Raw genomic sequence first — 13002 nt, 5'->3', positions numbered from 1 at the left:
TCCAAAGTGCATGTGTTCACTGACTATTTGAGAGCATTATTTATTTTTTCTCTTCAACTGGGGCAGGTATAGTTTAGTTGGCAGAGGGATCAACCATTAATAATAAGCTGGGTCATTAATTAAAGAGACTTCTGTCCACATGTCAAAATGTCCTTAAGCAAGAACTACAAATCACTCTTGTGCGTTTGTGGGAAATTCAAATATAACTTACTGTGGGTAAGACCGTACACGTGATAATATTGCTTTATGACAGTGTTATAGCTTATAAAACATACATCAGGACATATTGATCCCCTCTCTATCCCTGAGCATGGCATACTGTTTCATAACTCTTTTTGGAGGAATCAAGGTGTTACTCAGTCCAACCCTCCTCTTCTTCCCTTGCTGCTTCCCCGACTCCTCTTCTTTTGTCTCTGACTGAAGGGACTCGACTGGGTCGGATGCTGGTGCTTCTTCACTCACAGGTGGATGACTGTCAGAGGGAGTGACTGGGGTCTGGAGGTCGCTATCATGAGCAAACTTGCATTTGATGCCAAATCTGCACCTTCCATCTTTCCTGTAGGACACACACACCCTTTTACCTCCTATCTGGGAGGGTTTGGCCTGCATGGTTAGGGGGACGTGTTTCTGCAAAGCGCTGAGCTTCTGGTCCGCCTGAGCCTTGAAAGGATTTGCAAACACACTGCTGTCAGAACAAGTGTTTAGAGGAGGAGGTGGTAATTTATTGGAGGTGAGGAAACCCAGGGAAGGAGGAGGAAAAGTGGTCTGAAAGGCTGCAGAACTTGCTGCTGCTCGTGTTCGGGGATGTGATGATGAAGAGGGCTCTGGGTCATCTTCCTCTGCTTCTGGTTCACTGTCTGACTCACTGGAAGATGAACCAGGCTCCAGCAAGAAGTTGCGGGTCTTTTTGACAGCTGATGCCTCATCACCAATCTCCTTGACACAGCTTTAAGGTAGTAAGGGTGCAGAAAGGTTAACAGCTAACGTAAGCTAGCGTAGTATTTACAATATGTTACAATCTGTGGTTTGAAATTAAGTGAGTACGTACCCAACTCCATCGGTGTTTACATCCTCTGCATCTCCATCGCTGTCAGACTCCGAGGACACTCCATAGCCCACCAAAGAGTTCATGTTTGGCTACTTCTAAAGCTGCTAAAGCTAACCTAGCTAGCTGCTTAGCTTAGTCTAGAAATCAAATACCGTTAATACTGCAACTGGAAAGCTAGAATTTTAAAATAAACAGGTTTATTCATTAAAAAAATGCAGCGAGGAAGTATGTAATCATTCCTATTTCGTCTTTAGAGGAAACATCCAGGGCTCCAGTAGCTCACGTTAGCCTTCTGCTGTCATTTAGCCACTGCTCAGTGTTTACACTACAGATGCCTGCAGTGACACCTGCAGCACGAGCGAGGTATTACACCTTTAAAACAAACAAACCACAAATTAAGATTTTTGAACCTGTAGTTAATGCGAAAATAATCACCTTGAGCTCCATTTTTTAAACTTAGTTTTTGTGTTCGTTTTTACCACTAGTACTCTCATATTCATCATATAACTTATTCTGAAAAAGGTCAGTATATTTACGTTTATATCAAGATACTGTATATGTGGAATAGGTGAAGTCTACTCAATTTTGAAATGTTACAATTAAAACACGGAATTGCCTCAAAATGTTTACAATCTGTACAACTACATACTCTATCTTTAAAACCTGAATTTGAAGGTTTTTAATAACATGTTTTCCACTTACTTTTGACTACGTATGTAACAGATGCATTACTTTACAATTACCCAGCATTAGTATTAATATTTCAATAATATTTGCTTTTAAATAAATAATTTTTTGTGTGTTTATGTTTGTGTTTGGATTTTTAAAGCTCTTAATGTGTAGTGTCACCTTGTGTGATTCATTTCTTCTTTTAAACAAATCTTATGAATGTGTATATTTTTGTCCAGAGTGACATGTGGCCTTATCAAACACAGGTATAACTGTAGCCAAGAGATTTAGCAGCTGCTTTCCATTAATGTCTGCTTGTGACAGAGCTCTGGCAGTGTGCACATTGGCTTTACTGGCAGTCTAAATGCAACGTCATTAGTGGCACCTGTTGCTTTTTAGTTGTTGTTGGCCTAACACGAATACTGAGAGTGATTTTGTTGATTGAAAATATATTGTTAAAATGACCACAACAATCAATTTTTGATACTGGTGGTTTGTTTAAAGTATGGCACGGTCGAGTATGGTTTTATAGTGTACAACACCTAACTAGAAAAACATAAATATGAAGGAAAAAGTCTGGCACTGGAAATATAACTAATTACAGTATTAAACACAGTACAATGGTCCCTGTCAATGTTATGTTATATTATCCAACAGTTTGTTCCAACCAAGTAATTTGATTGGACAAGAGGCATGAGCCCTGATATAAGTAGCTGATATGACTACCGCATGGTTAGGCTGTGTGTATCACTCTGCCTTAGGTATACCGAATAATTGACGTTACATTAACGTTCCAGGAAATCTCTTTTTACATTGAACGAGTTGTAACAAGTCACAAGTTTGCAGGAAAATGTTTATGTGGCTTGTCTGTCTTGGCAACAGTCCAGTTTCAGTCAAGTTGCTAAACTAGTTATTTTGGAAGAGCAAATGAATTATAGTAATTAAGCAAAAATGAATGGTCTGCTATGGCTTTTGACTGTTAAAGCCCCTGTGAGGAGCTTTCGGTTTGTGTTCATTTGGCGACCCCTGTTGACAAAGCTGTACCTCTTATATTTTTGCTGATTGCGTCCTGTACATGCTTAAGTGGTGTTTTTAACAAATAATCTCATCCTGCTTTCTTTAAAAGTCATATGTGTCACTCACTGTGAAAATGTAATCGCTTAGTCTGACACCTACCCCCCACCAGCGGTTTCAGGCATTAAAAATAACTATATAGAAATAATCAATCTTGTCGCTGATGGTCTGGTTTACTTTTATAGGTCGTAGAGAGTAATCAGAATTAATTTCAGTCTGTTTCATAACCAGCAAAAAACTCTATCGTGCTGTGAAGATTATCTTTGGCCACACCGATATTAACAATGCTGATATTCAGTACAACAGCACGATAGTGTGATATAGTATTAGTATTATTACATTATTATAGCCTAAGCTGTATTTAAATTATTTTTTTGTCTATGTGAATCAAATTTGAACTGCTTTACATACACCTTCTTTTGCGTAATCTGGCCTTTTAAATCTAAATATTTCATGAACAATTCATACTATGTAGAATTAAACTGAAATAATTGCTTCCCAATTGTACAAGTTGTCATATATTTTTCCTCCAGAGACTTGCTGTGATCTTTATATGCTGTTATCATAAGTAGGCAGGTTTAAGTAGTGCGAGCAACATCCTACTTAATTTAGACCACCTTTGCTTTAGTCATTACCGGTACTCCGATAAGCTTCTCATGAATAAGTCTATGAGCTCTTCCCTCCTCCCTCGGCGACTCTCCGCCCCCGCGTGTCCCGTTAGATTCCTCCCACCCGCATCAGGTTCCCGGGGGAAAGGGCGGAGAGTTGGCTTCAAACTCTGTAACACAAGTTAGCAACAGTGAGGAGGAGACAAGTTCCATATAAACCAGAGAACTCGTTTTACCGAAACCTTAGACAAGTGAAGTGCTCGGGCTCTAATTAACGCTGTGTTTACCGGATTTCAGTGAAGGGGAGAGCGGAAGGAAAAAGAAGGAGCCGTGAGCCGTGGAGCTGTCGGGATGAAGGAGGCGTTCACGGGTATGTATTAGGGGGGCCGGCCTCTTCCTGTCCAGCTCCAAGTGCGTTTGAGACTTCCCGGCAGAGTCAGCTGGAGGTCTAATGGCAGACAGGCGGACTAGAGGCATGAACGGCTCGGACCTTAGCAGGACCACCACCACCACCACCACAACGGCCCGGGCTCTAGCTCTAGCCGAGCAGCTGCACCACGAGTGCTCTATCTTACTGGAACTTTATGTGAGTATAGAGGAGCTTCACTGTTTCCACTGGTTACACTATTACCTGCAGCAAAGATCCCAGTATGAGTCCAGACTCTGTGTGTGGGTGAAGGAGAGTGAGAAATAGGCCAAGGTTAAATGGAAAATTAATTGATTTTCTATTTGAGTGAGTGTGTTTGAGTTTGTGTGTGTGTGTGTGTGTGTGTGTGTGTGTGTGTGTGTCATGTCTGTAACTTTGAGTGCATGTGACTGTGTGTTTGAAAGAAGTATGGACAAAGTGTGTGTGCATGTGAGAGAGGGAGAGAGAGAACAAGAAAAAAGGATGAAAATGATGCGTGCAAAAGCAAGATAAGAGGGGGGAGTGTGTGTGTGTGTGTGTGTGTGTGTGTGTGTGTGTGTGTGTGTGTGTGTGCATGAAAGAGAAAGAAATTCTGTCTAGGACAGCAGGGGGTAAGAATGCAGAGTGGAGGGGGTAAACTCTGTTGGAATGACAGAGGTGGGTGGTTTTCCTGGCACAAGCTCATCAATGCCTGGGCACGAAGCCTTCATCTTTTTTTCGAACAAGCCTGCGTCTCTTTGCCTATAGGTGTGAGAGCTACCAGTTTTATTAAAACTTCTTGGTTTCCAGCCAGCTCACCGCCTCATCTGTCCTTTCATGTGCCTCGCCGGGAGCAAGGGAGCGGCCAGGCAATATAACTTCATCCACCTCACTCGCAGGATCTGACCCTTCCTTCCTCTTTCCTCCATGCCTTCTTCAACATTCCTTTCTCTGACACAGTACTGCGTGAACATTTATGACTGACTCTGCTGGCTTTTGTTTCCTTTTGGAAATAAAGCAGCAGCCCCCTGAAGCTACTGCAACAGATAGTGTACATTCCAGTGAACGCACCATGAAGTGATTAGATATGTCTTAGCCTGTCCCCTTTTGTTTTCCCTCCTTTAAATCGTCCCTGATATAGGATTAAGTTGAGTCTTTGAAATGAATTTGATGCAGATTGAGTATTTCACAGGGAGAGTGTTATTTTTTCCAGGCGGCATGTCCCTGGGCTATGTGTTGGGTGGGAAACGAATCACTTTCAACATCCGTTTGATACCCTCTTATATCATTTTAAGTGCTAGAATGTTATCATAGTTCTCAAAGATTTGTGAGAGTATTGCTTCAGGCTACAGGATCCTCTCCCGGGGTCTCAATAACAGCCTGAATCACATATCCTCTGCAGTCCAAGCAATAAACATTAACTTCCTCCCCTCACTATCACAGCTTACAGGTCACATTCAGCCACTCTGTCACACTGCTACTAACTAACTAGCACGCAGGGTTCAGCATTCAACAGCCTCAAAACAATATCACAAGGAGGCCTCTGGGATTCACAACTCACTGTTGTACTAAAGCTGATGCCAGCAGCAATTATGCCTGCAAGGGATCATAATGTCAGATATGTAGTAATGTAGCTCGCAGAATACAAAGATGCTAGTGTGCTTTTTATTACATTTTGATACACAGAATTTATCGTACATTTTGGGACATAGAGCTATTGGCTTTCTTGTTGAGAAATTGAAAAGATTTATACCACTCCCACGTCTTTACAATAAATATGAAGCGAAAGCAGACCCTTAGCTTAAAGACAGGGGTAAACAGCTAGCCTAGCTCTGTCCTGAGATAACAAGCCCCCCTAACCAGCACTTCTAAATCTAACTAACCAGAATGTTGTTGCTAATTTGTTGCTATAAACAGTTTAAAAGTAAGCTAGCTATCTTTACTTTGTAGTTGGCTAGCTGTTTTCCCCTTGTTTCAATCTTTATGCTAGGCTGAGCTAATCACATGTTTGCTGTAGCTTCAAATGTTTCGTCTAAATATGAGAACATGCCCAGTCATGTCATCTAACTCAGCGAGATTACATGTGTTTCCTGAAATGTCAAACTATTACTTTAATGTCAATATGTGCATAATTTTGTGTTATAATTTTTTGTCATATTTTTTCATGCAGTCTGACTTGTGTGTGTGTTGCACCTTCAGAAGTACTCTCCCGCCTCTTGCTTCTGTGGTTCTTGAGTGTTATTTTAAGCCGCTCTTTTTAACCTTTTACTTGTTGACTTAATAAATCCTTACCGGAATCAGGCTGAACCCAAACTCCTCCGCAATATTTCTTTGTTATAATTTATTCTTTGAGGCAATATGAATGAGCCTGAACAAATTCCTGTCGGATTAGAGGTAAATTCCTGTTGCCTTGTAGAGAATCAGGATCGTCAGGATCATGCCAAGTTGCTGTCAAAAATGACGTCAGTGTGGTTAGTAATTGAAAGAATGCATGTTTTAATCTTCCACTTATTCACTTTACTTTCCATCTCTCTCCAAATCTCTCCAAATCACACCTCTGTTCTTCATTTTCACCCTTTGTTTTCCTTCTGTCCCTCTCAAGAGAAAGAAGGAGAGTTTCGCTGCAGATGTTCCTGTGTCCGATGGTCGCCTCGTGTCCGTCCCTCCTCCTTCCTCCCAGCTGGACACCAGGGACAAGATCTGGCGTCTCCACTCTGCTCTGCTTCAGTGTCGCAGCTTGATGGAGAGAGCCATCGCCAAGGAGGAAGAGGAGCTAGACGATGGGAAGAAGAATGAGTATAAGACTCAGAGGAAGATGGTGAAGGACAGACTGTCGTTTCTCGTAGTCAGCACTGGAGAACTGCTGAAATCTGTGGATGGCACGGCAGTCGTGACTCCCAGCACGGAGGGATTGGAGGTAGGTGCTAATGTCGACAGAGGTGTGATGATCAGGGGTGTGTCCAGACCTTTATGACTGGGGTGGCCCAGTTGGTAACTGATTTATACTGGGGTGGCATGAAGTATGTGTGCAGATATATAAATCCAAGTAGCGTTTATTTACATTTTCTTTCTCACTAATGTATCTACTTTAACTGCTAACCTTAAGGTATAATCCAGCTGTTAAATTGCTGTGTCGGTAGCAACATATAAATCTTCAAATGTTTCATTCTTTAAGGACTCAAATGGTGATGCTACATTGAAATGCCACAAAAGCTACCAACAACCTGTTGCAACAATAAGAAACCCTTACATAGTTTGGGATTTAGTGGTTGCACCTGGGGTGGCCAGATTTCAGTGGGGGCCATGTCACCCCAGACCACCACCTTTTACACACCCCTGGTTATGATTATTGTAAATGTGCTGGGCAGAAATTAAGACAGAGCTCGGTGATCTCTCTTCTTCTTATCGGCAGTTAGACGGTCCCACGGTTCTGTTTGAGCTGAAGCTTTGGGTGTACCGGATCTTCAAAGAAGTGGACTACTGGACCAAGACGGCCATCACCACCTTGCAAGCCCTGCCCTCTGTGATGGCCAAGGAGCGAGCGAGGACCAGGCGAGTCAGAAGCACGAGGAGCGCTCGGAGATGAGATGGAGGCGCGGAAAAGTGTGTGTGGAAGAGGAGGAATAATGAGGGAGTGAAGCGGTTAAGGAGAAGGAGAAAGAGGTGGGTGAAGGGATGAAAGGGATAAGATGAAGTGAAAAATGGAAATGATAGCCAATCCAGAGACGGAGACAGGAAGATGAGTGGGATTGGGATTATTTTACGGGCGTGAAGCCCCCTTTACATGAACAGAGGCCTTTGACTAAGAGGGAGCAAGATGTTTGTCATAGTTAATAACAACATGTGTTGTTACAATTTATTGTCTGTATGACAGAGTCTAATACAACTTTATATTTATTGTTTAACTTGTAAAAGGAAACGCAAGGTTGCATCTAGATTAAGAGTTCTGTTACTGAATTTCTTTATTTCTTTTTTCTTTCACATTCTCGTGTTGAGTAAAGAACATGATAAATGTAATGTTTTCACCTGCTGAGGTCAAATTTACATTCATGGCTTTCCTAATACACACACTCCGTTGTTACAGCATAAGTTATTAGATATACTGCCAGGATGCACTGCAGCTGGTAGAGGGAGTCGTCAGCAAGGGGCACATTCTGATGAAAATTAGGGCATTTGAATTCATGCCATCACCAAACTGCAGCTCTGATATGTGTACTTTTGTATCCTGTGGCTATAAATCATTCCACATAGATTATCATGGAGGGACGTAATGTGTATGAAGAGGGAAAATATGTGTAACAGCACCCTCTGGTGTTAACATGGTGCTATTAACTGAATGTATTCCTTCTTTCTTTCTTGATTTCCCTCAGTCATGTCATATTGAGGGTTTTTTTCTATTATGTTTTAGGTCATTTTATTAGCATTGAATCATGTGAATGTGTGTTACAAGGGAGCAACATGTGTGGTGCAAGTGTAACATCGATGGTTCCAACTTAGATGATAAAAGATCAAAGAGCACTTCAATTTATTTGTGATTGATTGTAACTAATAATAATAATAATACGTTTTATTTATATAGTGCTTTAAAAGTTACTCAAAGACACTTTACATGTTAAAACAAAATATCAAAGACAGTGAAAGAAATATACAGTCAATTACCAGAAAACTTTATTTTTACTTTTACTAACATAGGGAAATGGAAATGTTACGAATGTAACAATAGTCTCACTTCAGGCACATATCGCGCTTTGTCTGAAGTCAGTTAAATAAAAGTACCGTATATGTGAGCCATCATCTATCCATAGGGCTGTTGCAGCTCGCAGCAAGAAACCAAATATAGTCAATGAGTTAAATTGTGGTGGATTTGGTAAATTGTGATCATATACCTTAAAAAAAACAGAAAAAAGTGGCCCTCAGCATTAAGGGTGGGAATCGCAGGGTAACTCACGATACGATACGATGTGCGATACGTGGCTCACGATAACGATAATATCATGATACAGTGCGATATTGTGTGATATATTGCAAGACAATCATATAATGATACATCCCAATATCTGATTATCTTCTTCTTCAATTAATTTCCGTTCATGTCACCCTCATTCATGTCATAAGCGCCCTACGTAGTGACAAGTCGAGTCAAAATCACAGGCAAATCTGTTTAGAGCTCCACATAGCCAGCCGAACAATAATTGTATTGCACATGTCAGGACAACGATATATTGCCGTATCAATATTTTGTCCCACCCCAACTCAACATGCAACTCTGTGAAGCTAACCTTGGCTGCGTTCCCAACAAAATTTTGATCAGCCATAGAATCATATGGCTCTAATGATGCAAGAAGCTTCAAAGAAACACTTGAAATGTAAGGTTAAGAGGTCAAGAGGCTTTTGAGGAATAAGTAAGCAGACTTTTGCAGTGTTTATTTTTTTAATCTCAAGATTCTATTTAGCTCAAATGTTTTTATTGAAGGGCTCAAGATGTTACACAGTTTATAGTTGTCTCGTCACATGCTGTATTTAGTGTTTGTAGGTTGATAAACTGTAGATGCACTGGGAGAATTAAGAAACGTGTGTGAGCGATACAGGGTAATCCAAACTGCTTTTACGTGTGTGTAAAGTTGTTACTGGAAGGCCAAACAAATACATTTAGTCATTTAATCAACTTGACAGTTGAAATTTAAAACCCTGAGGAAATAAGAGCTGCTGTTTATGTTCAAAAAGGCCTCTCTCTGTCCATCACACAGGCATTGAATGAGGAATGAAAATACATCACAGAGCACGTTGCATCCCAAATACCTAATAACTCATTGGAGTGTGGAACTTTAAATGTGGTAAACTGTAAATGTCAAAATCACATCATTGCATTGGATTCAAAGGATATTCTGGCTCTGGTGTCTGTTTTTAGTCGGTTGTTTCGCCGGTCTGGTCGCTCACTGACCAGGGAAAGTCAAAGACCAAAGGAGTTGGGCCAAATTTGACCAAAATTACAGAGTTGAAAAGATGCAGAGTTTATGTTGCTACAGTTGTTACAGAAGAAGAAAAAGTATGAAGCAGGAAGTCCATCTTCAGCTCAAACATGAATTTAAAGAATCATCAGTGATTATGTTGTTCTTTGTCTCAACTATTAGCTGTTTATAGTAAATATTGTTAGCTTTATAGGACAACCGAGTAGTAACATGTTCCAAAAGGGATTTTAGCTTGTCCTCTTGCTTCATTACAGGAAGTAAAGCACTGTTTTATTTGTTTTTTTAGTTGTTTTGTGCTATTAGTTGATTATTTCTAACTAATATTTCTCTACACTAACTGTGTGTGACTTCCCGATGGATGTAGCATGGTGATGTGTTACACCACTATAGACACTCTCTTTTGACCTCTGGTGCAGATGGAGCGAGCTGTACTGGCTCAAAGCACAAAGAGACGATTAGGTTACCATCACATCTGTTGTAATGACACAGGAGGAGGCTGCCACACTCTCACAACAGTAGTGGGATTTTCACACTGTATGATCATCAGCCTTATCACACAAAGAAATGTTTGGATGTATTTATGAATAGTCATCATTGTTTATCCTTTTAATTTACTGTAATGCAACAATGTATCCTGCAGCTTTGCAAATGTGCCTTTATCTGTGCAATAATTGTCTTTGTGGATATGTTTTTTGGCCCTTGATAAAATGCTAAGCACCAAAGCTACATTAAATCTGTTGACAAATTAGTTTGTATCCCAACATTGCTGTAGCCTCACATTAAATCTGTCTTTTGGAATGAATGAGTAAAGCCCCTTTCAGACATGAAACCTGCAACACTGCTGCATTTATCTATACGAGTTGCGCCGTTTTGACTTGAAAGCACACAGGAGGCTCGGTTTTATTGGAGTTTAATGTTGACTATTTGAAACAATGGTTGCTTGGTATTTGGCATCAGGGAACCATTGTTGTAGGGCTGCAATTAACAACTTTTTTTCATGATCAAGTATTTCATTTATCGATTGATTGATTAATTGATTGATGGATTTAGTTTTACACTTGTTACACTTGTTTTGTCCAACCAATCGTCCAAAAAGACTAAAGACACAGCTGATACGCAACATGTCCCTTAACTATCTTGTTATCAGGTTATTGATGAAGGTTTTTTTCCACCTTTTGACCAAAAAATACAGCTCCCATAACTCCCAGAATTCACACTTCTGATCCGAGTCTGCTGCTTCACAAGGTCCTCAGTGATCAAAGCGCTGCACTCTCCGCTTCATCCTCCGCTCTCTCATGATTGGTTTTCACACTAAACTCAAAATTGTCATAGGTAGGAAAACTTTTCCGTTACTGCCGTTTCTTTACTTTGATCCACGTAGAGGAAAATGTTAAAGACGTGTCGCCTCGGTTCCACACGACTCTTTGTTTTATGTCTAAAAGGGGCCTATGTGACTCAAGCACAAACCAGCAGTAGAGCCCTTCCTGCCGTTTCATTTTGAACGACATGTAGATTCTGGGCCAACATGGCGACATGTTGTACTGTTACTTCACCGACACAGCCTAAATATTGTTGATGTGTTCTTTTAAGCACAAAGATGACCAATCAAACATGGTGAACACAAACTGATTGTAGATCCAAGGGAGCTTGTTATGTCTGTGTGAAACTTTGTTATGGTGTAAACACTTATTTATTGTTGACTGTATTCCTGAGTGGGCTGAAATAAATTGATCTTGGCTTTTATTTGAGTCGTCGCTCGTGTCTCTGTGACTTAAAAACAGATTGACTCACAAGTGTTGAGAAGTGTGTTTGAAAGACTGGACACAAAAAGTGTTATTTTACAGTCTGAATGTGAGCCGTCGGATTGTGTCTGTTTGTGTGTGTGTTTGTTGATGTTTAACTGTAAGAAAAGGCAGGATGTGTGTTTGAGCAAAAGGGGTGGGGTGTGTGTTTTAAAGGGTGTGTGTGTGTGTGTGTGTGTGTGTGTGTGTGTTAGTGTCTTCTGCATGTGTGTGTGTTTGTTTAGATGTGTTTATGTATATGTGCATGTGTGTGTGCATCTTTTCGTTTATGTGTGTGTGGTTGTTAGGAAGGAGTGGCAGCCAGGATGCCTGTGGAAGAGGGGGGAGGTGTGTGTGTGTGTGTGTGTGTGTGTGTGTGTGTGCGTGAATATATATGTGTGTACGTGTTTGTTTGTGTGAGTGCATATATGTGTGTGTATGTGTGACGGAGAGATAGAGTGTGTTCGGCGAGCAAGAGAGAAAAAATGTGTGTGTGTATGTGTGTGTGTGTTGCAGGGAGAGAGAGAAAGAGACTGAGAGAGAAAATGGGTGTGTGTGTGTGTCTGTGTGTTTGTGTGTCTCTGTGTGTGCTTGAGCGCATGTGTCTGTGTGCGTATTTGTGTGCGTGTGGGTGTATGTGTGTCTGAGAGAGACAGAGATGAAAAAAGAGAAGGGGAGAGAGGGCAGGAAAGAGTGTGTGTGTGTGTGTGTGTGTGTGAGAGAGAGACAGACAGACAGGCAGACAGACAGACAGACAGAGGGAGACAGGGAGAGGGAGGGGAGAAAGAGCAAGCAGGAGACAGAATGAGCATGTGTGTGTGTGTGTGTGTGTGTGTGTGTGTGTGTGTGTGTGTGTGTGTGTGTGACTGTGTGTGTGCCTGTGAATGTTTGCGCAGCCGTGTGTTCCTGAGTGTGTGTGTGTGTGTGAGTGAGAGAAGCAGAGCAAGAGCAGGGAATGTGTGCGTATTTGTGTGTGTGTGTGCGTGTTAGTGTGTGTGTGTGTGTGTGTGTGTGTGTGAGAGTTAGTGAGAGAGTGAATGAGTGAGCAAGGGAGAGAGAGAGAGAGGACATGTTCGTGTGTGTGTATGTGTGTGAGAGAGAGTGGGGGAGGGGTGTGCAAGGGAGATGTGTGTGTGTGTGTGTGTGAGAGTGAGAGAGAGAGAGAGAGAGGAAAGAGAGGCAACGTGTGTGTGTGTGTGTGTATGTGTGTGTGTGTGTGTGTGTGTGTGTGTGTATGTGCATGTGTGTGTGTGTGTGTGTGTGTGACTGCGCCTGCGTGGGAGGGAATGTGCGCGTACTTGTGTGTGTTTGTGTGACTGTGTGTGTGTGTGTGTGTGTGTGTGTGTGTGTGTGTGTCTGACAGAGATAGAGGGGGAGGGGTGTGTGTGCGGGGAGAGCTAGGAGCAAGCTCTGCAAATGGTGTGTGTGTGTGTGTGTGTGTGACTGCGTGTTTGTGTGTGACTGTGTG

The 13002-nt window shown here is 41.5% G+C and overlaps 1 protein-coding gene across 1 annotated transcript; it reads left to right on the top strand.

Moving 5' to 3' along the window:
- The first annotated feature begins 3606 nt into the window (after window positions 1-3606).
- On the top strand, window positions 3607-11496 carry cntf (ciliary neurotrophic factor). Its single transcript, XM_069666820.1, has 3 exons — window positions 3607-3985; window positions 6387-6701; window positions 7197-11496. The coding sequence occupies exons 1-3, from the start codon at window positions 3851-3853 to the stop codon at window positions 7368-7370; spliced, it is 624 nt and encodes a 207-aa protein (XP_069522921.1). The 5' UTR covers window positions 3607-3850; the 3' UTR covers window positions 7371-11496.
- The last annotated feature ends 1506 nt before the right edge of the window (window positions 11497-13002 follow it).

Source organism: Semicossyphus pulcher, unplaced genomic scaffold, assembly GCF_022749685.1.
Source record: "Semicossyphus pulcher isolate SPU_LCO1_2020_fin unplaced genomic scaffold, fSemPul1.0.p SCAF_17, whole genome shotgun sequence".
NCBI classification, from domain to species: domain Eukaryota; kingdom Metazoa; phylum Chordata; class Actinopteri; order Labriformes; family Labridae; genus Semicossyphus; species Semicossyphus pulcher.
This window is presented reverse-complemented; position numbering and strand designations above follow the sequence as displayed.

Bases quoted from the DNA above. Each gene is read 5' to 3' on its own strand.
- cntf (XM_069666820.1), top strand. From the start codon at position 3,851: ATGGCAGACAGGCGGACTAGAGGCATGAACGGCTCGGACCTTAGCAGG. The intron at 3,986-6,386 runs GTGAGTATAGAG...GTCCCTCTCAAG, and splicing joins CTATCTTACTGGAACTTTAT to AGAAAGAAGGAGAGTTTCGC. The intron at 6,702-7,196 runs GTAGGTGCTAAT...TCTTATCGGCAG, and splicing joins CCAGCACGGAGGGATTGGAG to TTAGACGGTCCCACGGTTCT.